The sequence below is a fragment of the Colias eurytheme genome, chromosome 21, assembly GCF_061535395.1.
Source record: "Colias eurytheme isolate Ceu_HAF_F1 chromosome 21, ilColEury1 Martin Lab GWU primary, whole genome shotgun sequence".
Classification (NCBI taxonomy): domain Eukaryota; kingdom Metazoa; phylum Arthropoda; class Insecta; order Lepidoptera; family Pieridae; genus Colias; species Colias eurytheme.
The window spans coordinates 2,547,678-2,575,385 of record NC_143000.1 but is presented as its reverse complement, the minus strand read 5'-3'; the positions used below and the strand labels follow the sequence as shown (position 1 = coordinate 2,575,385).

The following is a 27,708-nucleotide window of genomic DNA, read 5'->3' as shown; positions in this document are numbered from 1 at the left end:
GGGGGAGGAAGGGTCAAAAAATTGAATAAAACCACCTCACGTAATTTATGGACGGCCCCTTAATAATGTACCTTAATAATAAATTATACAATTTCTAATGTAATAAATTATTTTGATTATAATTTAGTGAAATTAATAATAATTTAATTTATCAAAGTATTAAATGATACCCAATGAAAAAGCGCTCGATGGCGCTCGAATTTTTGGAATTATATTCTAATCCGAACCGTCTCTTTGGGATACCCGACAGAAGAACTATAAAAATCGCAATGTATCTACTACACATCGATTTTTATGTCGGATCAAACAAAATTTATCATTTCCAAGTATAATAGATGATTTGAAAAAGAAAAAAGAATCCTTGATGAATTATTACAGAAACCATATTATATTTTTGCTGCGGTAAATGCCAATTATTACCGGCATATCTAGGTAAACTCTAGTGTAACCACACCAGTTCATGCAGTAATTTAGACGGTAATTTAATGCCATAATTATTGCGGTAACAGCCCGGTAGACGGTACGGTAGTGTGGCCGTAGCATAAGACGGATACCATTCCAAAATATCAAACATGCTGAACGATAATAATCAAGTTTTCACTTCTGCCTGCACTCCCGGAGTGCAACCCGTCTTTTTTTAAATACTAATTAATAGGCTCGAAAAGTATTAACGTTTTGGTATGTACAGTCGGAAAATATTTACTCAAATGTAGTATTTCGGGGTCTTGGTAAATAGGTACGAGTAGAACTTAATCAGCCCATTCACTGCTGGTTCAACACGCTGGTCTTGAACTAGAACTGAAAATATTATTAGAGATTATGTATTTAAAATTAATTAGTTGATAGGTACAATCTTAGAGGTACAATATTTAGAAACAAAACAATCTCGTGGAATCTGTGCCTGGAATAGATTCCCACTAGATTGCAATCCGTCTAAATATTATTATATCATAAATGGTAACTTAATGTTTGATTTTGAAGCATAATTTTAACGCATTATTTTAAAGATAAAAAGTGTATGTACCAATTTTAAACCGTTAAATGGTGGTTAAATTGTGAAATGGGGATTGGATATACTTAGGCTTACATTAGGTTCGGTTTATTTAAAATCTCAAAAATAAGATCTTTCTTCGATATTGTTCGACGGATTGCAATCTCGTGAGTCGCGAGTAATATTATAAATTATAATCTACCCTGTGGGCTGTGAAACTAGAATTTTACGTGAATTTTACAATCTCACGGAGACATCCTGAGAAATTTCGTCTTTTTTTATGTATCTATGAGTCATGAATATTGTCTGTCTAACTTTATATGGCAAGTTGGCAACCAGTCGGAATTTCGGAAAACGTCAATGTCATCAGTCATTTAGGTACCGTAGACAATCTCAAAACAAACGTGCCACAAAAAATTAAAGTATTCGACCTAGACTAGTATTTATTAATCAAAAAAAAGACTTTTATAAATGAAAAATGGCTGTACGGCCTCAGCGCATACATGACGGTGGAATTGTGGAACGTAGATTGCGGCCGATTTACGGTAATGAACAAAAATAACCTCCTATGCATTTGTATACTTCACCCGTAGGTACCCCGGCAACAATAATTCAGTTTGTGTTTTTCGATTTTAGATTGGTTGGACAATGGAAATAATAAAAAAGCATTGCAAGAAGCGGAAAAAGTGCTCAAGAAGAGCCCTACGCTGCAGGCGGCTAGAGCTTTGAAGGCACTTGCTCTATTAAGGTTAGGAAAGGCTTCCGAATGCCATGCAGTTCTTGACGCTCTAGTTGAAGAGAAACCTAGTGACGATACTACATTACAAGCGATGACTATATCTTATAGGGAGTCACACCAATGTAAGTTATATTCTTGATTTACCTGGAGTCTGATAATTCTGAAAATAAGCCATATTTACACACATTAACGTTGGTAGGTATTACATTTTTACATACATACTTTACTTTTATAATCTCAATTATCAAATAATATGTAATATTGATGTTATAAAGATAACTCACTTGTTATATCATTGTTATGATGTTTAAGAATAATATTAGATTTATGAAGAGAGTATGATTATGACCATTATTCTTTTCATTGGATGGTTCCGAAATATATTTATGTTTGTTTCTAAAATTTTAATTTACTTTTAAAGTCTTATATACAGCTACATAGAGCGTGTATACAGCTGCATACATAATACTATATACAGCTTAAAAAGGGAGCATAAAAAATGCTATAAGATACTTATAAATTCACTATTACATACAATCAAAAACAAAAATAAAAAATACAGTAATATTTATTTTTATATCTGGTTCTTTAATACAGTAATATATATTTATTTACTCCATTGACAATCTGGTTCTTCATATAGTACCCAAGGTATGTGAGATCTACGAAGCAGCAGTGAAGGTGGATCCAACGAATGAGGAGCTGTTCTCCCACCTGTTCATGTCTTATGTTCGAATCGGAGACCACAGGTCGCAGCAGAGGACTGCTATGGCTTTGTATAAGTTTGCTCCAAAGAACCCATACTATTTTTGGGCTGTTATGAGCATTGTTTTGCAGGTTTGTTTTATTAGTAACTTAACAAATTAAATAACATGTTTTGGTATAAAAGTTTCATCTGGCCATACAATAGGTAATTTTACATAAAGGCTTCATGATTGGTCCGTGAAGGTCAACATTTATTTTTTGCACATTTTCTTTATATTTAAATGAAAGTTATTATAAAAAAGTAAATAGAAAATATTTGCATAGTTGCAGTGGATTTTAATTTTTTTGCTTACTATTATTCTAATTTTAAAAAAATAAATCTTTTACAGGCAAAGACAGCTGATGATAGTACAAAAAGAAATATTCTTCTAGCCCTTGCTCAACGAATGATAGAAAACTTTATAACTGAGAACAAAATGGAGGCAGAACAGGAGGCCCGTTTGTATATTATGATTCTAGAACTGCAAGAGAAATGGGGAGATATTCTAAAGTTCATTGAGAGCCCTCTCTACTCTCAACTAGTGCCTGGTTCAACGTCTCAAGCTTGTATTCCTTACTTTAAGAAAATAGGAGAATGGAGAAGATTAAATTTACTCTGCAAAGACTTATTGTGGGATAACCAAGATCGGTGGGACTTTTATATGCCATATTTCGATTCCGTCTTCCAATTAATGAAAAAACAGAGTGCGGAGAGTGAAAACTCCGTCGACGACACTCCGGAGAAGTGTCACGAATTTATTTGTTCGATAGTAGAAAGTATGTCGTCTGGTCGAATGCTACGGGGGCCATATTTAGCTAGGTTAGAATTGTGGAAACGTTTGGCGCAAGGTGGTGACCCTACGTCGTTACTGGGCAGCGGGGTAGCGTTATGTCTTCAATATTTAAGAGTATTTGCTAATAAAACGTGTGCTGTGCCTGATCTAAAACCGTATCTGTCCATGTTACCCCAGAAAGAGAGAGAGGAACATAGCCGAGACTTTTTGACTTGTTTAGGATATGATGAGAATAGTGAACCTGATAATGTGAGTAAATTTTTATTTATACACACATCTTGTATAATCACTACCTGAGAATTAATGCACTTTCATTATCAAATTCAATTCAAAGCAATTTTAAATATGCATCGCAACAATGAGTGTTTTAACCCATTGAGCCCCGAACGGCCCGATCGGTCCATGACACAATAGATTTTCTATTGTGTCTGTGATTCCGGGGCCTGAGTTATTAAAATAAATTGTCATGCAACATATTTTTCAATTTCAATTCTGAGCTATTCTTAAAAGTGTACATTCAAATTTTTACTCCATCATATACTTTTAGATTAATGACATTCAACGCCACGTGTCCTGCCTCTCCGCATGGAGGCTGACAGCGGCAAGTGGTACACCAGAAGAAAATATAAATATAGCAAACCTTTTAAGACGTCATTATTTGCGGTGCTTAGAAAAGGGGCTAGTTACGGCCACTCTGACTGAATTCTGTGCTGCCGATACGTATGGGACGTTAGCTGCGCATCATTATTTCTATGCTGGTAAGAAAATTCAGCTACTGTAATATAATTCGTTATTTTAATCTCTCTCTTCTACTTTAGTATAATTTTTTTTTTTTTTATATTACTGCGACCAGGCAATCTGTTAGGTAACAATAATTGGCCTTTATATTGTTTGGAACTCCGTCCGGGAACATGATATTGTTTCAAGGGGCTCGTCCAACGACTCCACCCTTGTAGTCCAGTGTTATATTTGTTTAATTTTAGTATAATAATAAAATATTTCTAGAATCTCATTCAATAAAATATGTAGGATAATAAAAAACTCAAGGTTTATATACATTTTCGGTTGATACACCTCATTTGTAGAAGCTTTTCCTATTTCGAACTAGATGGCGTTGTGTGCAAATCCAGTAATTCTACTACACAGTATACAGAATGAAATTTATACTTATGAAAAGGATAAATAAAATCATTTTAACAATTTATATATTTTATTTGAATAAATTTATTGATGATGATGAATGATCTGATTTCAACTGTTATGTGCTATGAGTAAAAGTACACCATGTCAATTCTTGCTTACTTCTAATTTATTCTTTAGCCACTGTATCGTCACTATTAGACTATAGCAAAACATATATAAATCACAATATATGTTTTGCTATAGTCAGTATATATTTAACTGTGTTTACAGTTTGTTATTTTGTTTCAGCCGTTGAACAAGAGAATCCAGCTCCCATAATAGAAGCGTTAAATCTTTTGGAATTAGTGCTTCACCACTCTCCGGCCAACTTCCATGCTAAATTGTTGCTTATATCCTTATACCATATTTTAGGTTAGAGTTTAATTATATTTTTTTTTAATAGGATTATTTAGTAATATTTTGACCTATTATTTTAAAAGTATGTTACATCTAGATTTTCTAAAATTTTTTTTCTTAATGATGGGCGTATCGAGAGCCGCGTTATCTCTTTTCGTTTCAAATATAATTCAACAGCAACTCTGTATAAATAATATAAAGTTATTGCATAAAAACTATTATAACATTATAGATATTGATTCAAAATGCATAAACAACGGACCAAAATACTCAGGTCCACTTTTTGTTTGTACCAGGTAACGCGTTAGCAGCGGATACCATATACAACAAGCTAGAAGTGAAGCACATACAGCTGGTGTCGTTAGGCTGGTTACACGCGGCGCGGCTCGCCCCCGCGCTGGCGCCGGCGCGTGCGCTGCGGCTGCTCGCTGACACGTGCGCCTTCCACAAGCACCACGCTAAGGACGTGAGTACACACAGCTGGTGTCGTTAGGCTGGCTACACGCGGCGCGGCTCGCCCCCGCGCTGAGTACACACCACAGAACATATAAAAGAGGTTAGAATGGCAATAATTCGCCGTTCCTATAAGAACCGGTGTCGCCTGTGGGTGTGGCCAAGTCCGCGCAAGTCCGCTTACGCACATATTTGCAATTTCAAATCTAGCCAATCATAGCGCCGCGCGATCACGCGATTTAAAATGAAACGAATCATACGCATTATGATGATGTGAGCAGTGCTCATATCCTTGGCGCGTCTGCACCGCCTACAATGCCTTTCTAACCTCTTTTATATGTTCTGTGGTACACACACAGCTGGTGTCGTTAGGCTGGCTGCACGCGGCGCGGCTCGCCCGCGCAACTTCTTCCACGTGCGCCAATTCCAATAAGTGTAAAAACGGCTATGGAATGGAACTCTCTTCCTAGCTCCATATTCCGTGCACAATACAATCTGGACCTTTTCAAAGCGAAGGTGGACAGGCTTCTTCTAGGTAGACGTGCATCCAAGTAGACCACATCGCCGCATACCATCAGGTGGGATTGTGGTCAAACGTCTGCCTATTCATTATAAAAAAAAGTTCTTGTTCGTATGGATGTGTGCGTGAGTATACGCACATATACACACGCGTCTACGCACGCAAACACACGTACACATACACTACGTACGTGTGGTGTACCTAATAAATGATTTTCTTTCTTCTTTCTTTCTTTCTTACACACCTATACACCGACACATTTCTCTGAATCGCAAGTGCAACGTTTTGCTACACCCACTCCCGTACACAAACATACATAGTCGTAAACACACTCACACACGCAAAAATATTTGAATAAATTTTATTATGTCGTGACGAAAAAAAAGCGATGGAAATTTAAATAGAAAAACGACTCGTTCACAATCATTTAACTTGCATCAGCAAGTTCAATGATTGTGAACAAAGCTCTTGTTAGAAACATGAACAATGAACATACCTTATTTAACACCAATAATAAAGCTACAGTTACCCAGTCAACAAACAGTTAACAAAGTTTCTACGTCGCGTCGCTGATTTTCAGGGACGAACGACGACGACGACTTGAAGCAATTTTACTACATATTTAGCTAGTCGTTGAGATAACACATTTTAGTTCCATTTATAAGTCACCATATCGATGCAACTAACATAAGTTTGTCCAAAAGGTAAGAAAAACATCATAACATGTTATGACTTGTGTGAACCAACCAAAAGACACGTGAACCAACCAAAGAAAAATTAAAAACCGTATCCATCCTATTTCCCTTCGTAACAATTGTATTTTTTCAGTGCAAAATTATGTATATGATATCATGTGTCAAAGATGTGCCTAATTAATCTTACCTTTTCTACACACCTAGATGTTTGATAAATAAGGCATAATGAAATTGCGAACGTTTTTTTAATGAAATGATCATTTAATTTATCTTAAATCATCTTTGCCAACGAGCCTTTGTCTGTCTTGTCACTTGAATCCAGCTCGAAGGACCACTGAATATACAAATAACAAGCCTACTACTATACTAGTATATTACTAACTACGTACTTTTAAAATGTTGATGCTGAGCAGACGACCAGTGAAAATTTTTAGCTTTTAAACATTATAACAAGTCGAACAATAAGCTATTTAAAAAAAAGACGGGTTGCACTCCGGGAGTGCCGGCAGAAGTGAAAACTTGATTATTAACGTTCAGCATGTTTGATATTTTGGAATGGTATCCGTCTTACGCATGGAATATAAGGGCTAAAAAAAAAAACATCTGTCTTACGCTTTTTCGATCAGGCCACGACCCTGACGCGAGTTTAAGATTTTATACCCAACGCCGCTAAAGAAGTTTTCACTTCAATAACGTAAGCGTAATATATTAGACGCATCGTATATGTTACATTTACATCGAGTTATCCTTACTCAAATAAATGTCTTGGCCCTTGATAATAAACGTTTCAAATTTTAATTTCTATTTACTGCTAATAATTATGTTTTCTTATTCTTTCTTTTTGGTTAAGAGGAGTAACAAAAAAAATATATAAATTTGTGTAGGGGGTCTTACCAGAGGCTATTTTATTGATTAAACTGATCTATCTAAAAGCCCACCGCACCGCGCACTATTCAAATATATATCAACAGGTGTTTCGGCAACATATGATAGAAATATTCTTGATTATTTATTTTCAAAAATTTACGTTCCTGATTCCTTCCGTAAAACGGAAATCAGGTGGGTTGATATACTTATGTATGGTCAATTATTTTCATAACTGTATCGTATCAAAGGGCATACAAAAATTTAGTACCGATTCTGTCGACTGGTTGAGCAGTCGAGTCGCGCGGTTATTTATTATTTTTATTACATTATAATTAAACGCTATTAAAATATAAAAAAAATGTATTTATTTGAAAATGATATAAGATTGACAGTTAGTGTAATGAATAGAATCATTGGTGAGTATTTTAAAAACAAAATAAAACAACGATTACGGACCTTTAATTAGATTAAAATAATTAATTATCATAAAAAATCGGTAATAAGTGTAGTTTTGGTTTTCGGGACTTGTTATGGCTTAAGTATACGTAACCTTTTTTATGTACTATATTGGATATTCAAAATGCTTTTACTGCGATTAAAAAGGTTGAAAACAACTGAATAAAGTATTGATTTATTTGGCTTTGGCTATTTGAGGAAGACGCCTCCTTACGCCTCTCTACGACCTTATTTGGTTGCTACGCAGAAATAATTGCCTACGCGGTACGCCCTACGTCTTTGTGTTTAAAAATATTTGTTTAATTGAAATAATATTATATTGCATATTATTTTTTGGCAGTGCGATAATAGTCCACATAGGTTTACTTTCTTTCAATGATAATATAATTAAAGGTCACCGAAAATTAGTATTTTCAACGATAAGTTCAATTTATTTAATATTTTTTAATCGACTTCAAAAAAGGAGAAGGTTCTCGATTCGACTACCGATATTTTTTTGTAGGCTTGTTGGTTTGATTCTTTTTTATCGTTCCGAACCTCAAAAGGAAAAAAACGTTGTTGTCCGTCCGTTTGTCTGTCAACACCCTTTTCTCAGGAACACACGGATGTATGAAGCTGAACTGAAATTTATACTGTAAGCTCAAGTCTACGGTAAATTAAACTTAAAAGCCTACGCAATCTAAAAAAAATACAGCCGTTTATCACGGAATCAAAACCTACAGGGTACTTCCCGTGAGCACAGTCTTGAAATTTTGTAAAAAGTAACGTCTTATAGCACAGGTTAAGGAAAATTGCTAAAAGCATAAATTGAAAGTTACAAAATAATAAAGTGTGATTTGCCATGTGGCTCTCGACACCATAATGGAAAAATGACAACGAAGCACTTTCAATTATAAATGTAGATACTAGCTGTGCCCCGCGGTTTTACCCGCATTGCTCCGCTCCTGTAGGTCTTAGCGTGATGATATATTATAGGTAGCCTAGCCTTCCTCGATAAATGGGCTATCGAACACTATTGTAATTTTTCAAATCGGACCGGTAGTTCCTGAGATAAGCGCGTTCAAACAAACAAACTCTTCTTTATATAAAAATATATTATCTTAATATTATATAATATTAAGATAATATTTTTTTTTTCAATCAAATGACTATCTTTATAGTTATTTGACAGAGACTATACAATTTACGTTATCGTTTTCCATTCTCCCATCGCCCTTTTCATTTTTCCATAAAGGGATTCCAATATTAGGGAGTATCAATGAGTGTGTGCTATACCTATACATCGTCTACACATTTGTAGGTACTAATTGCATGTCCGCTGCAAGCAGCTAATAAATTAGGCACGATCAAATTGCGATTGAGGGGACGGGATTTATATAGCTATATAAGATGTTATGTCGTGTTGTTGCCCGGGGGATAGATATTGATTTCTTGTGTATTCTGTCTAGGCGTTTGATCTCTACGATACCTGTATACGATATAATATTTCTGTTATGATTCGAATTATTTTCGTTGATTTGAGTCGCATTTGCAATGTACTGAGTTTTTAATATTGATTTTAGAGACGGTGTTTACAGAAAGAGCCATCTTTTCAGATGTAAAATAAATTGATGTTGTTTCTCGTATTTAATTATTCCCATAGCCCCTTCCCTTCGCCCACGGTCATAAATGCTATCCCGTATTTCTACTCTTTAGATGTAAATTTTTTTTTAAGTAGCATATGTTTGATCCTGTTTCTTCAATTGTGCATGTTCATTTCATGATGATGGTGATGGGCTTAGCTGTGCAAGCGTGACAAACAGACTGAAAGATACTCGTTTTTATAAATCTGAATTTATAATATTGGGGGCGGTAAAGAATAGTAAAGTACAAGTAACGTACATCTATGCTTTAACACCTTTACTGAATTTATTTAATTATCTCTATACTAGACGGAACTAGACTGCTTATAAACAAACATATGATGTATCTCGGCGTAATAAACTATCTCTGCATTGCGAATATATGTAAGGAAGCGTTTTATTCACATATTTTGACCTGATACTCTCACTTATAAATAACAGCAAAGACCCAGCCATAAATTTTTGTTTGAATTTTTTTTAAAGACTGATCTCAACCCACAGAGCGTGGAGCAAGTGACATACGCGTACAAGTTTGGAACATTCGAGAAGGTGGCCGAAGTGTGGGAGTGGGGCGCGCGCATTGAGGCGTGCGCGTGGTGCGCGGCGTGCGGGCGGGACCGCGCGCTGCTCGCGCTGCTGGCGGGCCCGCAGCCGCTGCAGCCGCTGCACCGCTTGCCGCACGCACCGACGTGAGTATACTAGCTAGGGGAGAGGGCTGAAGCGCTTTTGATTGCAAATATATTCTTCACAGAGAATCGGAGGACAGGGTTAGCACTGTAGCGCTTCAAGTGGACATTTTACTATAATCTCTGTGTTTAGGGACAGCGCTGAAGTGCTTCAAATGTGCTTATAATAATAGTATTTCTGAGGTTTGAACATGATATAAGGGGCGCTTAAGCGCATAAAGAGGGTAGTTAATATATTCACTACATGGGTATATATTACATATATAGATAGCGATGAAGCACTTCATGTAGAGATATTTATATTTATAAATATTAATGTCATGTTCTACACCCCCAATCCATTTCTTTATTCCCCTCCCAATTCCTTTCTTTATCCTTAAAAGATGAGCAACGTCTTATGGGCGGCATCACGCGAACCATCAGCTCAGATACCCGCCATGATATAAAAACGAAGTAAAACATAAAGCTTATTCAAGTAAAAGTCAACAGAAAAACAGAAAATTACATTGATATTTGTTGGTCTAAAATTAGTAACACAAAATTTTATCTCGTGAAAATATGTATTCCAATAAGGAAAATTTCTTAGCCAGTACCATTTTGTCTCGACCTACGCCCATGTCCGATATGAATAGATGATCGATAAATATTTGGACGCAGGCGTAATATGCGATACAGGTACAATATTCTAGACTTTTCGAATTGGTCCTTCGAATCCCCGGGGCTCAGATATCAATCATTTGCGCATGTGCCATATTTCTTGTACTGTATTGCAACTGCACATGTGCAAAGTTTTCGATTGCCATCTCAATAATTAAATAGCGGACGTGATTTGTAGTCAGTTTCCGTCGGTACATTAACATTGATGGACATGTCATGTTGGTCGTCCGGTCTGGGCCAACAATGGCAGTGTCTTGCTTTTGTTACCGCGTTTTATTCGGTTTTCGTTTGTGTTTGTTAAATTCGTTTTAGGTTTTAGTGAAATATTGAGCTTCTCACGTTATATGGTGAGTAAATTTATAAAATTTAAGAAAAATAACTCAAGTTAATCGAGTTCTGGGGAGGTTTCGAATTTTTCATTGTTCTTTAAATAAAGATTTATTATTTTTCTTCTTTTCGTTGTTATTCGGTAAATCTTATTATCTCTCGAATCTTAAATTAAAACTATGCTTATGGATCTTTAAATTTATTCGATTTTTAATTTAAACTGACTTAAAACGAAATATGGTTGCGGAAGGCATTTCGTATTTTCAAAATCTACCCTCCTTTTCGTAGATAAGTTTAATTAAATTTATAAGTCATAGATTTTTTGCGAATTTATATAAGAATGTGTATACGCCTATATTTTTGCGCTGTAGCGACGTCCATTATTGCACCTGTACATAGTTTTTATGTCGATTATAATCTTTATAAATAAAACAAAGACATAGAGTCAAGTTCCGAAGTTTCATCGATCGTTCGGTTGATACCATCTGCATCCGTCGCATGATTATTAATAATCTGAGATTACATAGCAGTTACTAATTTAAAAGTAATGTCTTCTTGTTGTTCATAAAATGTTAAAGTGTAAAATGTTTAAGTTATTTTGAATAACTGTTCGTTCATATGCCGTGTACTAATCACAAAGGAAAAAGAACACAATGATATTTGATGCTCCTTATACCGTTACAAATAAAATATATTTATTCAACTTCAACTCGTTATACTTTATGTCCGCCATTTTGTGTGCGTTCCCTTTGTCGGCGGCCATTTTGTCAGAGGCTGAAGTGACAATTACGCAATACGCAGTTGTTGTTTATACAACAATTGAATAATGCCATATATCTATATCTTTTATCTTAGCAAAGTCTATAAATAGCAAACAATTATCTGTTCTTTTTTGCCTTAAGTATGAAATATAATTTTCATAAAATTCATGTCCTTTGCGTCTACTGCGCATGCACGTCCGCCATTTTAATTTCGTCCTTTGCAACTGCACATGTGCAAAGCTCGGCATCGATTGCAATGCTAGATAAGTACATGCAGACGTGATTTACAGCCAGTTTATCGCGACCCATGAATATTGATGGACATGTAATAGTGGTCACCCGGGTTGGACCATTTTGAACTTTAGTGGTGTGACTATAGTGACTATAGTTTGTGAATCTAGTGCGTTAGTGGTTTAAATTGGGACCAGTCTTAAGTTGAGTTGATATTTGATAAATGATTTTAATTTATTAAGCAACCATAGGTGATTTCAGTCCATTTATAACTAGTTTTTGATAGTTTCATTTCCATCAGTGAGTTTTGAAGCCCTTTATGATGATTCAAAAAAATTTAATATGTATATCTCCATCTAATTCGATAATTCTTTTGTTTCATTATATTAGTTTGAAATCTTTTATCCGGACGCAATAGTGATGCTTGCTAGTTGGATATGGGCTTGCTATCGTATTTTTTATCAAATTTAAAAATACAATGACGTTTCAAACGCTTTAAATGGAATATAATATAATACATCGTCTTGTTGTTGAACTACTACAGTTATGCAAAACTGCAATCGATCGCTATTTCCTAAATTTATAATCCTAAAGTGATGAAAAAAATCCATAAAAAATATCCGCCATTTCGAAAAATTTTCGATCGATAATAACCTGAGCGCAGGCGCAGAAGCCAACTGTCAGCTCCAAAAACATTTCCTTTGTCCTTTGTGGCTATTTTTATTATATGCTGTCAGCGATGACAATGGCGAACGAAGCATTGTTAATAATACGCAATATGTATTTATTTTTTTACACTTTCGACTTTCCCGCCCCTTTGTTTCCTTTGTCTTTAAACCAGTTCATCAAATTTCTCGGGTTTCTGAAATTTGTCTCCGCCCATATTGTAAAATTCGGAATTGAGACAGTTTCAATAAAGCATTTGTAAACGGATTTTCTTTTTTTCTTTTCTTTCTTTCAATATTGAATGTTAAATCATATTGAATTTTAAATAATTGGATTTCTCGGGCCTGTACCACTGCGCATGTCCGTCTGTTAGAACCACAATGCAACTGCACATGTGCAGAATTTGCGATCGATTACAGTCTCCATAAGATGTCGGCAGATATTGCGTGATAATCTTTTCAATTCGAAACGCATACAATGCAACGAATATTGTGAATTATCGCGTGTCCTTATTATTTTATTCAAGTTAGATTTACACGTTTTGATAATGAACACTTTGAATACATTAAAAATGATTATTCGTTTTTAATTTGCAATCTCTAAGCTAAACATGTTACACTTTGCGAGGTCACCACAAGACTGCCGTGACTGTCGCCATAATGCTGAATTTATACATGGCTAAGGAGACTCATGTTCATTTTCTCCAAGACGTTTTTTTTGGTGTAATATTTTGTATTGCAAATTGCAATATTGATTATCTATTTCTTTTCAAAAACGTAACGTTATAATTTTTTTATGATTACATATTAAGAATAACTTTTTCCTTTTAAATTTATTTTTAAAATTCGTTATTCTCTACTAGTAACTTTAGGTACGCAGAGAAAAATGCTAGTTTCGGGATAAAATATTCATTGACACGTAGTCTCGATCGTTTTCGATGTCAAAAACAATATACAAAAGATTCCAATTGGGCATTATTTTTTGTCCTAATACGCCCACGGTGCCCGCCATTTTGAATTTATGGATGCAACTGCACATGTGCAGGATTTCGAATCGATGGAAGAAAGCGCGCAAGCGTGTTGTAATATCTAGTGCATTCACCTGTTGAGCAGTCAGTCATTCAAACGTCATGGGCAGATGTCCTTTAAGCACTTAAATCTAAAATTTTGTTGAGCCTTTTCATTTTAATTCGGTTTTCGATAATTTGAAATGCGCAGGCCTGATTTAGTTTCAGATTTAGTCGTTTCGAATGAGTTTTAGGTAGAGTGCATTTTTTTACAATAAATAAATTTATAATGGCATTGTATTGCAATTGTGTATCTGCTAAGATCAGATATTCAGAATTAGTAGACATTACGTGATGATGTGAAGTGACAATAATGTGAAATCAGTGTCTCTTGGATATTTCCATGTAAGTGTTATTAAATATTTTCAAAATAGTCATTAAACTGTTAAATCTTTATTTTATGGAGTTGATAGATTCTTGAAATAATTATTTGAATATTGATTTTTTTTCTAGAAAATTTGCAATTTTGACTTCAGTTAATCCTTCCTTTGCAAATCCGATCCTTTTCAAATTTCATCGGTATAAAATTAGTTTTCGTTTCGGAGTAAACATGGCCACACCTGTATCCTGTCATATAGCAGGCTGCAAGCCAATGCAATCGATAAACAAGAACGCGCAGGCCCAGTAATATATGTCTCCATTGCAATATTGATAAATTAATAATATCTAGCGCACTTATTAGTTATTACTTCCACTGCGTAGGTATAGCCGCCATCTTGGCTTCACATGCGCAATATTATGCGCAAGTGTATCTAACGTACCGTACACGAATATATTCTAATACGCAACTTTACTGCGCAGCTTTGTCCGCCATATTGCATTTTGCAATAGATAATAACTTGTAACTCAAACGTTTTAGATGTTCATCAATTCCACTTCTGTAACGGAATACACTTTTATTGAAAACGTATATTCGTATGTACCTATAGTGCAACATTAACATTATGCCTCAAAAATAAATACATTTTTCGCTACAATACACAATTTATTTATAAATTAACTTGATTTGAAACACTTATACAACGAGCGTGGTCGCCCCTCGCGCGTACACTGGCGCGCAGTGGCTACAAAAATGTGTCAAGTGGTCTGAATAAACACGATCAGTCTGCGCAAATTCTTATTGGATAAAGGAATTAATGCTATGCCGCAGTTACACATTCGCGTGAATAGAGATGCGAATAACGAACACGATTGTGTAAACGCGGTAAATTGGGGCATTTTCGTTATAATTTGACTCACTATTTGCACGAATGTACACACACACGTATAATATAATCATTTTAAATGAATTTAAAGAATAAAATTAAACGCTAGAGGCGAAAAAAAAAAATACTTGCGTAATATGCGTGTTGTAAAATTCAAGCATATGTATTCTCTCATGAACAATTTATGAAAACACCGTTCATACATTTTTTAATGACGATGATGTGATGCCATGAGAAAAAATATCAAAATGTTAATGTTTTTTTCCCTGTTAAAATTTTACAGACTTTCTTTCTCTTTGTAAATGCATCCGCCATGTTGCATAGTGCAACTGCACATGTGCAAAGTCCGAATCGATAGTCACTATTGCGCAGGCGTAATAGAGATCCACCTAAATAATATGGACGGGTATTTTAAATTCGATTTTCAAATTTCGTTGAATTATAATTTATAACGTTTCTTTCTTGTATATCCGCCATATTGTATTTTGAAATTTTAAATTTACAAATAATACAGGTAATATGGATAGAGTAGTGGTACAAGGTGGCCGAGACAAATGGCAATACGCTTTTCATCTATTAAAAATGTTCATCTATTAAAAATGTACAAATTTCACATCTAGCTAAACATTGCTAAAATTGTTCAAAACTTTACTGAAAATAAAATTATTGGCAATACTTGAATAATGAAATACATATGATTATGTGGGTAATCATGAGTCAATGCTTTATCTAAAATAGATCGACTATTCTTCTGCCACTGATCTTTTCATCTCTCTACTTACGCATGCACAGTTAGCGCGAAAAATCTGAAATAAAATATAATGTCAAAGGTAGGAGGTATCAGGTAGTTAACCAAAGTTTTTTGTGGCCATATGCTTCTGCACTTCTAAAACATTTTTATGTCTTATTACTTATATGTCTAGGTGAAAATAAGGTATAAGGATCCCTATTTTTGAGACTTCGCTGTTTTTCTGTGCGTGTGTCTTAAGACGATACACAAAAAAAAATCCACTGCTTGGCGGGCGGAGTCTAATAGCTCGCTATCGCGAACGCCGGTGTGCGCGAAGTCATTCTTGCAAACTCGCCGCGCTGCCGCTGGCCGACTCGGGACAAACATGTATGGAGTCGTCATACAGTTATAATATTGTTATACATTTATTCAATTGTTGATTTATTGGTTTTATTTTCTTGCTTATAAACAAATAATCTTCTTTCCAACAACTACTTAGACATTATTAATAATTATTATTATTTCGTAATGTTTACTTTATTACAAAATAATACAGGTTATAAATAATCTTTAAAATAACAAAAAATATTGTTACTCTGAAAAAATGAAATGGTACTCAATAACGCGGACTACTGAATTGATTTAGATAGAATTTGATGCTGACGTAGATATTACATCATGCCCAGAAATGAAAGGTACTATTTCTGAAAGAAGTTATAAACCCTAATTCTTCTCAGTCAAAGTCAAGAGTGGAAGATATCACTAATACAGTAAAACTGATGTGAAACTTTGGATGTTAATTTGTATATTTTTTTGTTAGTTGTTACTTAATCACGTCAAGACTACATTACCAATTTTGATAAAATATAGCTAATTGCCTGGATTTACACATAGGATACTTTTTATCCGAACTGAACACTTCTGTGGGATAAAACAGGATTCACGATATAACCTAATTCCACGCGGGCAAAGCCGCGGTCGGAATGATATTTTTTTAAATAAAAAAATTGTTTAAAAAAAAACACAAAATATATTGACGCATGTATTTATTTTTTGCACTCTATTATAATTGTAATTATTCATTACAAATAATCAAAATAAAATAGCCAGAACAAAGTTAGGCCCTGGTAGGGTAGGTAGGCAGGTACAGCAATGTGAGACGAACACTGGCTTATTTATACCTACCAATAATAATGTATTATAAACATTAATTAAATTAAGTTTACTTTCTAACAACAAAAATACATAATATTAGCTAATGTGAAAGCGAATCAACCAATCATCCCACAAAAATGAAATGTGCACACAAATATTCATCCAAATCGGTTCATGTCATTAGGAGGAGTGACTGCAGCGCCATCTTCCGGGCCCAATTGTGTTTCCAGATCACCCAGGAACTCAATTTAATATACTTACACAAAATTTTTCGAAATGAAAACTCACATTACTATGTAAATATGAATATAAACCTGTTTTATTACTAAGCAATTTCCCGCACAGGTGTAGTAAGTATAAATGAAATAAATATCAACATCAAATTCTTTATATAACATACTTATCTACCACCTTCTAAGAAATGTAATTCTTGAAATTATTTCGTATTTTTTTTAAATATAATACTACTCCAATGAGCTCCTGTTCCATATTATGTCCGCCATACTTCCACTAAGTTCACCATGATTATTTATTTCTTTGCACTTTGTTGCTTTTTGCTAAAAATGGAATCATGCGATAAAACCAGTAGAACGTTGATAACATACATTTTTGACTGAATAAAGGTACTTACGAAGGAGTGGGTTCACATTGTGAACAATCAGTGGGTTTATTTTCCTTCTGGATTCCGGATTTCTGAAAAGATTATCTATGCTATAAATGAAAATATCTTACACATTCGTTATGTACTTAAAACAGGGGTACATATCAAACATCGTCTATAAGTATAATACAATTATCATCAAATTTAAAATAAAACCAACTTACTTCATTAATTTGTTCCAATTGTAAGCATTCTTTTTCCTCCAACCTTTATGTTTCTTCTTCTTATTTTCTTTATTGTCCCCATTTGTCTCATTTTGTCTTATCGTGTTGTCACCCTTTTTTACGATTGCGCGAGCGACACAAGTTCCCCGTGTGACGGCCGTAGCGGGAATGACTCGTGCAGCGATCGGGGTAGGAAGGTACAGGGCGGCTCTCGCTATATTGGCTGGTCGCGCGCTAATTTCAAGTATTTCTTGTTTATTTCAAAACCATCGCATATTTCAAAATTCTAAATCGGTAGACGTATAGGTTGTATATTTTATAGTTAATATCCAAAAAGTCGTAACTTTACGTTTGTTATTTTGAAGATGCCAGAGATTATAAAAAAATAACAATGAGAACTTTGTATTTTTTTTCTATCGAGAAAATATCATGGAATCATGTTTCTAAAACGGTAGACGTATTGTGTTACTATTGAAATTTCTTGTCAAGAATTTTCATCTCGACAACTTTAATAATATAAAAATTACGAAGGTTTAAAAAGGGCCGTAAATGTTAGAAAAATTAATTCATCACCTTAACTTATAGCCAATTCAATAAAAATATTTGGCCGTTTATGCTGCAAATTCTCGCAAAATTCGACATTATAAAAAAAATGCGGTCTGATTCATCAGTTTTTTATTTTGGATTGATATTGATATCGACAACACATACACGCTTTAAATATTCACCGAATCATTAGAATTTTGAAAAAAAGATATTAAAACGTTACTTTATTGAAGTTTTTGCACGTTATTGAAAATAAACGACGGACATTTTTTTTGTTAATACATATAAGAAAAGAAAACGAAAGCTATGTATAAAGGACAGCTTTTTCGAGTATAAAAGATGTATTTTAAAATATTTATAAGTACCTTAATATTGCGATTACAAGGGGCAAATTTATAGGGGCGATTACATTCAAAGAAAAAAAACTTGAAAGGTGTCAAGGGACACCCGGATAGAACGAAGTTACTAAAATAACTGCCTTGCTTTCTATGTGAGAGACCGACACGCGCAAGCCGCACAGCTTACAACTGCATATAGCAAAAACTAGCCCCCTTTCGATAAGGAACTTTGTTCTTGTTTTATCCAACAAATAGTTCCAGATTTGTAAATAGTTCTATACATCTTAATACAAAACTGGCACTCGGGGACTGCCGCGGTAAAGCTATTGCATAGCATGCCTTCAAGCCACACCTCCGAGCCCGTCGGAGTGGGGAGCGTGAGGTTTTTTCGTTACGGAGTTTCTGGATTCGGTCCCCGCGCTCAAGGCCCGCGATAGAAGCTATGCAATATCTTAAAAAAAATAGAATATTCTAGAAGAATTATCTTTGCGCAGTGACAACCGCGACCTGAACGCGATAGTGAGCTGGTGCGGCGAGGAAGCGGAGCGGGAGCAGAGGAAGGCGCGCTCGTTCGAAAGGGACGTCGCGTATCTGAGGCTCAAGGATGGGCTGCTGTCTGCTATAGGTGGGTTTATATTAACTTATTTATTTGGAGAATACACATTGCATAGGTACACTTACAAAGCTGACTTACTTATGGAATAGATCGGTAATATTGTTTATAATATAGTCCTTTTCAAATTTTCAATTCTGTCTGCAATAGGTGAGCTTTTTTATATGGAAAGGATTATTCATAGAGTCCTTTTCAACATTTCAACTTATTACATCGATCGAGTTACTCTAATTTGAAACAAATTTAATTTTCTTTCCCTCTTTATTATTTTACGCATAATGATCTTTTTTTATTAGAATGCGCGCTTTAAAGCACTTCTAATCCTCGTCTCTAATAATTAAAGAATATGCAAATTGTCCTACAACTATAATGATCGCAAAATAAACAAACGTTATATTCAGGATTATATTAATTATTCTTATTCACAAATATCAAAGTATAACCATCTCCATTGTTACAGCACTATGCATAGAGTGCGCGGACAACCGCAGCATGGAAGAAAAGAGCGCTCAGTTTGAAGAACTGCGCGTTTGTATCGCGGCGTTCGGCGAAGCGCTCGACACGTGCCGCGGCGTGTACGGCGCGTGTGACCCGCTCAGTGTGTGCGCGCCCTTACCCTCGAGGATTATAGGTGGGTTCCATTTGGTATAGTTCTACATTGGTGCTATCGCAAATATGGTTGATGGAATGTTGCTCAATGAAATTTAAAGATACATTTTTAGCGTGAATTTTTTGAAGTGAAAACTTCTTTAGCGGCGTTGAGCACTTTTTCTGTAATGGGTATAAAATCTTAAACTCGCGTCAGGACACGTGACCTGATCGGAAAAGCGTAAGACGGATGGATATCAAACATGCTCAACGTTAATAATCAAGTTTTCACTTCTGCCGGTACTCAAGGAGTGCAACCTGTCTTTTTTTTAACAGCAATAATCAAAATGTAGTTGATAGTATTAATTTCTCATGTGATTGATAACTTAACAGATTAAATTATTGTTAATAAGTACTGACTACTTTATATTACACATATATTTCACTCATGTTTATGAGCGTAATTATTTATTTGAATTATTTTTTATTTGAAATTTCACTGTCCTGTTTTTTTACAGCGACAGGATTAATCGGACATTAAAATTTAAAGTCCTTGACGGTGTTATGTGAATTTATTACAATGAGCCAACATATTGCTTGTTCAATTTCAGCATTATGAATCATAATGAAACCACAAGACATTACTCTGTATCATAAATTACAGTTAATTTATTAAGCTCATTATCAGCTGTACATCGATGAATTAGCATAAAAAATACACAAACATTATATGTAGTACATGTTGGACAATCAATAAAAAATGAGCACTACACTACACTATAAAAATTCATAACAACACAGAGTTATAACTATATCGTCCACACAGCGTTCGTGACGTCGCCGGTTCTATACCGGGAGTTGTACACGAGCACACTGTGCGTGGTGTGTGAAGTGTGCGCCGGGTCACACTCACGCGCACACACCGCGGCAGAACGCGCGGGCCGAGCGCTGGCCGCCTCGCGGGAACACCTCGCGGTGTACGCGCGCCCTAACCTCTGGCGGAACAGAGACGCGCTCGAGTTCTACTCCAATTATCTAGAAGTAAGACATATACATATACGTAGCTCAGATGCTCCAACCACAAAGGTCTAACAATATCTACAGCATGACTATTGCGCCAGCGAATTTTTAACTAATAAAATTTTGTATGTGTAAATGTTTGTATGTATCTTAACTATAAATTACGCAATTTATAGTTAAGATTTTATTGTGTGTTTTCACGACACTTACACGGACATGCATTCACACCACATTATTTTTTGTTCCACATTGCAACCGATACGCTATACACATGATTATGTTTGGGAGGCCGTCGTGCGCCCACATTTTCGGTCCATCATCTCTTTTATATATGTTCGAACGCTATCTGGAAGAGATGATCGATTGGATGTTTGTGCGCCATCTCGACGTGGAGGAGAAAGAAGAGACGCCATTTTGACTGTCCACATGTGCAAGACATGTAAGACAGTGCAAGCAAGTTCCAATTCACATTTTCACTTATGTGTACCCCTGAACCCTGTTGAGAGTTATTTTTTGTTTTTTGTATGTTTTTTTTTTTGTATCACCCTCTGGATGTCGTGTTGTCGTTTATGTTAGATATAAGTGCGCTGATTTGTTGCGAATTATCTGTCCTTTCTCCTTGAATGATGAAAACTTTCCAACAAGCAATAACCAATAGAGAGAAATAATGGTCACTTGTCAACACACATTTTTTCACTAATTATAATTATTGACATTTGTCCATTGCAACGTAACAGTATAGAACCATCAATATATCCGTTTGGTGTCTTAGATTATTCCCAAAATAAAAACCGGCCAAGTGCGAGTCGTACTCACGCACTAAGGGCTCTGAACAAACCTATTTTTTATTATGTTTTTAGCAATTTTTCCTTTATCTGTGCCATAAGACCTTGCTTTTAACCATATTCCAAGACTTCGTTTTCACGGGAAGTAGGTTTTGAATTTTTGAATCCCTTGCGAATGTCGAAATTTGCGAAAACTTGCAGCATAAACAGCTGTATCTTTTGATTGTGTTGGCCTATAAATTTTATTGTTATACAGCTTCAAGAGACCGTAGACTTGAGTATTCAATATAAATTTCAGCTTGATATCTCCACGCGCTCCTTAGAAAAATTGCCTGTTTTAACAGACCAATATTCAGACAGACAGACGGACAAAAAAGTGATTTTTTTTTTCCTTTTGAGGTTCGGAATCCTAAAACATATGTCTAACATTTCCTCTGTATTGGTTATATGCTTGATGCAAATTTATGATGCTTCTTGATGTTGTTTATAAAAAGGAATTTGTATACAATTTATTTATTTATTTTTAATTACTCATACATCGATATATGCATGGACAAGTTTCAATATAAGTTGTATGATTTTTAATTATGTTGTCTAGTATTGAACAGTTTCTTTTTTATTTTTTATATTCGATTTATCTATGAAATTAACTGTTACTCTCTAATTTATACAATGAATACAAATAAAGAGTCACGGTCAAAATGGGCGTAAAACCAACAGCTTTAAAATATATTTTATGTGAAAGCTAATGACCATTACTTAAATTTATACTATGACGGCAATCACCCAAACAATCGGTGAGCAGAGATATTCAGTGATGTTCAAACGTATTTGTTATAGAATCCAAAAAAAAACCGGAGATAACACGACACGATGTTGTGCAAAGCTAGGCCAAAGAAACCAATCTATTGGTTGGTAACCTAACGGAATTACTACATTCCATCCCTTTCTAACTTCTCTCTTAATCAGGCGCCGACCAAAAAACAAGGGTGCGAGCAGGCCGGGCAATGCGCGTCAGTCGTTATTCATATTTTTCATTACTCATGCTCGGAAAGAACTCGGAGTGAACTTTTCGCAACTTGTGTTCTGCTGTTTTTGTTAAGTACAATGGAAGAAAGACAGTGTGTTATGTGTCGACGCTCTGTTTATCGACAAAGACGTCATGTTTTGCATGAAGATATTCCTCAGCGCGATCCACAAATGGCAGCATATATACGAGAACATGCCGTGATACATGTAAGTATTACGCATTACCTATGATATAATCATATTTACATACACCGCAGTGCACAATTCGAACTCTTTACCTATCTGCTACCTGTCCCGATGACGAATCCAGTGCTAAGATGACCCATAAACAAAATGTACAAAATGTTTACTAATGCCATTCAAGTGTATAAGGTTTTAGCAATAAGCAGCATAATTGCGTGTAAAACGTAAAGATCTTTAGTTACTTTTGTTCTGTGAAAAGTATTGTTATGGCTCACTCAACAAAATATCGCAAAAGACAAAGCAAGCGACTAATTATATTTTGTTTATTCATTTTTTTAACTTATAGTTACATTTTTAAATATTTCTTATATAAAAATAATTATATTTATTATTATAAGTACTATACCGACATATGTCGTTTTATCTCCGTTGCATTTGTGATTTTACCTTGAAGTACCTACATCACGATAGTTATTTGTGTTTTTATTTTTCAGGTTGAATTCAATAACGTCTATTCAACGTGTCATAGATGCTGGCAACGATTAACTAATGATGTTCCAAGGATTGAAGAAGTACATCCCAATGAAGCAGTGCAGCCTAATGCAGCTATACAACCTCAGGAACGAACTTTAGAAGTAGATGATTTTATGAGAGCTCCAAACAGAGCAGATCGTTGTATTTTTAATAACTGTCATAACGAAACACGGTTACGAATTCCTATGTCTATAAAAATACACATGTTATGTGAACATAATTTGTATATACCTGGAGAAGCTAGAGCGTGTCGACAGCACCTTGAAAGCAATAACTGGAATGATTTAATTAACAACTGTCGCACATATCACGATTTTAATGCTGCTCAGTTTACAGATATTTGTAATATTTTTAAAAACGCTGCTTCGCGTGGTACAAGATTCGATTTTGATTCAATGACTGAATTAGACAACGAAGACTTGTTTTTTTGGGTAGGATTTAATTACGAACAATTTAACATTATTTTAAATCAAACACCCTCACTCGCAAATCAAAGTCGTCCCCGGACAGTACTTGGAGTATATTTAACAAAACTTCGCACAGGTGAAAGTAATGAACGATTGGCATCATTGTTTGGTATGTCTCGTCGAACTCTAGAAAGAAAATTGAAAATCGCTAGAGAATGTATAGAGGCAGAATTTACCCCTTTACATCTAGGGTTTGACCATATCACAAGGAATAATATCTTAGAGAGGAATTTGTTGATACCAAAACACATATTCGGTAACAGTGAAAACAGCAAAGCAATAGTTATTTGCGATGGTACTTATATTTATATAGAAAAAAGTTCTAATTTTTTGTTTCAAAGATTGTCTTACAGCTTGCATAAGTATGAGAATTTACTAAAACCCTTTATGATTGTCAGCACTGATGGCTACATTTTGGATGTCCTAGGTCCGTATGCCGCCACTACATCTGATGCAACAATCATGCAAGACATTATGCGTGATGAAAATAGTGCTTGGCATTGGATTTTTCAACAAAACGACGTTATTTTGGTTGATCGGGGTTTTAGGGATAGCTTAGCTAGTATTGAAGAGTGGGGTTATGAGGTACACATACCACCCACAAAAGACAGAAACGAAACCCAATTAACAACGGACCAAGCCAATAAATCGCGAACGATTACCATTAGCCGCTGGGTAGTGGAAGCCATGAATGGCAAAATAAAACAGTGTTTTAGACTGCTGCGACAAACATATATTAATAGAGCTCTTCCCCACATGTTTGTAGATTTCAAAATTGGTGCTAGCCTTTTAAATGCTTTTCGCCCAGTTTTTGAAAACCATCGACTAGCTTCAGATATAATAAACATTATTGATGAAAAAATAAACAACCCGAATCGTTTATTCGATTACGTCGAACTTAAAAATCTGAATCGACAACGTCGAGACTTTGTAAGAATGGAAGCAAATCTACCATTCCTAAATGATTTTCCACGTTTAACAGAGGAATGTATAGTGCTTCACGCTTTGGGAACTTATCATATAAAACTGGCAAAATCGTATGTCGCAGAACATTTCCGCGATGGTGTTTATTTAATTGAATTATATAGAGAGGAGTCATTAGATGATTTAAACAGATGTAATATTCTGCAAACTAATGTGTGGTTGCTTCGAATTAAAATACAGTCGCGGCATGTCAGATCGCGCACATATAACACTTACATTTTGATCGATAGAGACCAAATCGGTAGAAATGCGATAGTTGAGCATTACTGTACTTGCTTAACAGGCAGAAGAACAGTAGGAAGTTGTGCCCACATAGTTTCAGTTTTGTGGTTTTTGGGGTTAGGACGGCACGAGCCTTTCATTGCACCCGCAGAACATTTATTAGATGTTATAGTTGATGATAACCATTGATATTTAAATAAAAGGTATCAATATTTATTATTTTATTACAAATATGTGTGTTTTATTTAACCAATCTTTGGGACTTTTTTGCAGTGATACCCGGTCGATATTGGGGTTAACAAGTATTTAGGGGGTATTTAGAAGTACAATAAAGTAAATTACAACACATTTTATTTCTGTTGGTTTTACGCCCAGCTCTCATACAAAAATGCCCATGATCTTTTGTTCTAGAATATATAATGTTATTGTAAAAGTCCGTTCATTGATAAGGATTTACAGTATTTCGGGTTTTTACAGTAACAAATACATTCGTAGACATCTATAAGTACTGTAATAATATATTCTGTTGTATATTCATAAATATATTATGTAACGTATATAATAAAACTAGCGGCCCGCCCCGGCTTCGCCCGTGGTACATATGAAAAATAGATGTTGGCCGATTCTCAGACTTACCCGATATGCACAGAAAATTTCATGAGAATCGGTCCACCCGTTTCGGAGGAGTATGCAGACTAACATTGTGACACGAGAATTTTATATACAGGGTGTCCCACTGTTGGTATACTAAGCTCAAAGGAGGTTATAGTTTTGCATACGCTGAGTACGTAAAAAATAATTAAAAAATTCCAGATTCATTTTTTTTTCAAATAGATGAATTCTTAAAACTCTATGTGTACACCCATAACAAGCGAGCCGCCCAACTTTGCCACCAGCACGTGAGCTATCGTTTAAGATTATGTTTTCATAGAGAAAATGCTCATATAAGAGAAGCGGTATATGCCGGCTGCGCGAAGCTAGAGAAGAAAACATAGATTTTCAGGAAAAATTTAGCAAAAAATTTTGGACGTAATTTTTTTTTTTGAGTATTTTTTACGTGATCAGTGTATGCAAAACTACAAGTTCCTTCGCGCTTAGTATACCAATAGTGGGACACCCTGTATAAGATATACAAAATTAAAGTCTACATATGTACCTGCTATGCTACGATCACTAATTATTACTACTACTACTTTTAATACACTAAATAAACATAATTAGAATTGTTATTATTTTAACTCTGTAAACTAACTATGGTTTTTGTTGGAACTAAACATACATACTCTTATAGCGTAATTATTAGCGTATTTACACACTATCTATTTATAACATATAGAGCGAAATATTACCAATACACGCATATCAAAATATTACCATAATTATTATTAATATAATATATAGGGTATGTTTCATCGAATAGTACATAGAATGGCGTCTTATTGGCATCAATACATTATAAAAAAAACACCTAATATACCCTTACTTTGTGGTAGTTTAAAATAAGAAATGTGGCAACACTGAAAATCATTGCTGCCAACATAACGCTATTTAATAGTATTTATTAGATGAAATTTACTTATCTGCCATGCTAATTACAACTGATATCATCCATTATTTTTTATAATGAATTTACTTTTTAAACCATAATTATATTTAATTATTATTCGCGAATTTCTCATTATCACATTTGTATTTGCATCTTATTTTTGCATGTTTGTTTTTACACATCAATGTATTATGAACGTGCAAGTTACCAGCTTATAAATTAAATATGTGAACTTAATATATCTGTTTACTCAAATCTGCTATCGTTACAGTTCATAGGCGTCATCACGTTTCTATTGGGAGTATGCAACGAGTTCATTGCGCCCGCCAACGCGAAGAAAAGTAAGAAGAAAACTAGTCAGTCGCCGGAACAAATTAAAACTATCGAAGTACTGAACCAGCTCAACGATCAAGTCCAGCAAACGATCGCCCAACTTGAAGACATCTTCGAGAATTGGCCCAAATTCAACTACGACACATCGCTAGAAGACGAATTTGCCAAACTAAACATAACCAACAAATACCAGAGCCCCGTCGAACAAAAATTAAACACTGGCATGGATGACGTTCTCACGGACGTGAAAAATATTTTAAAGAAAAAATCGAAATACCTAAAGAGTTTGCAATAGTGGCCTTACATGTTGTGCATAATGTTATTTTCATAATACATATCTCGTCAATACTCCGTTTGGGCTAGTGTCATAAAGGTTATTTTGCATCTCGCTCAGTTCCTACCCGTGGTAGCGTGTGCGAGCGAGACGACTACATACGCTTTAACAATATGTTATCAACGAGTCATTAATATTGATGTTTGCATTTCGTTTTAATGGAAACTTATTTATGTAAATTTATAAATAGAGTATGATATTCATAGGTGTACTTATACAATTTAATAAAACTGGAACCTCAAAATGCATTTTTATTCCCTAACCAACCACTAAACATTCATATAATCTAAAATATATTATTTCATGTGTAATACAGATGTTAATTTGATATTTTTAGGTATAGACACAGACTAATAATAATATACTACGTATACAAGTATAGAGGAACATCTGCTAAATTTGTGAAACACTGTGTAAAAAATAGGTATTTGGAGAACTAACCAAGTTACAAATTAAT

The 27,708-nt window shown here is 34.8% G+C and overlaps 2 protein-coding genes and 1 long non-coding RNA gene across 3 annotated transcripts; 2 read left to right on the top strand and 1 right to left on the bottom strand.

Annotated features, from left to right (window-relative positions):
- The first annotated feature begins 1,366 nt into the window (after positions 1-1,366).
- On the top strand, positions 1,367-27,495 carry psidin (phagocyte signaling impaired). Its single transcript, XM_090114510.1, has 12 exons — positions 1,367-1,536; positions 1,628-1,852; positions 2,374-2,567; positions 2,825-3,517; positions 3,816-4,026; positions 4,700-4,822; positions 5,104-5,273; positions 9,922-10,109; positions 19,108-19,238; positions 19,687-19,857; positions 20,641-20,855; positions 26,856-27,495. The coding sequence occupies exons 1-12, from the start codon at positions 1,470-1,472 to the stop codon at positions 27,210-27,212; spliced, it is 2,745 nt and encodes a 914-aa protein (XP_089970636.1). The 5' UTR covers positions 1,367-1,469; the 3' UTR covers positions 27,213-27,495.
- Positions 16,010-18,240, bottom strand: LOC149898964 (uncharacterized). Its single transcript, XR_016457972.1, has 3 exons — positions 17,730-18,240; positions 17,536-17,597; positions 16,010-17,461 (listed from the first exon to the last, which is right to left on the bottom strand). It is a non-coding gene; the product is annotated as an uncharacterized LOC149898964 (long non-coding RNA).
- LOC149898963 (uncharacterized) lies at positions 22,299-25,436 on the top strand. The gene is made up of 2 exons (XM_090114363.1): positions 22,299-22,855; positions 23,326-25,436. Exons 1-2 carry the CDS (start codon positions 22,727-22,729, stop codon positions 25,225-25,227), a joined length of 2,031 nt encoding a protein of 676 aa, XP_089970489.1. The 5' UTR covers positions 22,299-22,726; the 3' UTR covers positions 25,228-25,436.
- Positions 27,496-27,708: the final 213 nt, after the last annotated feature.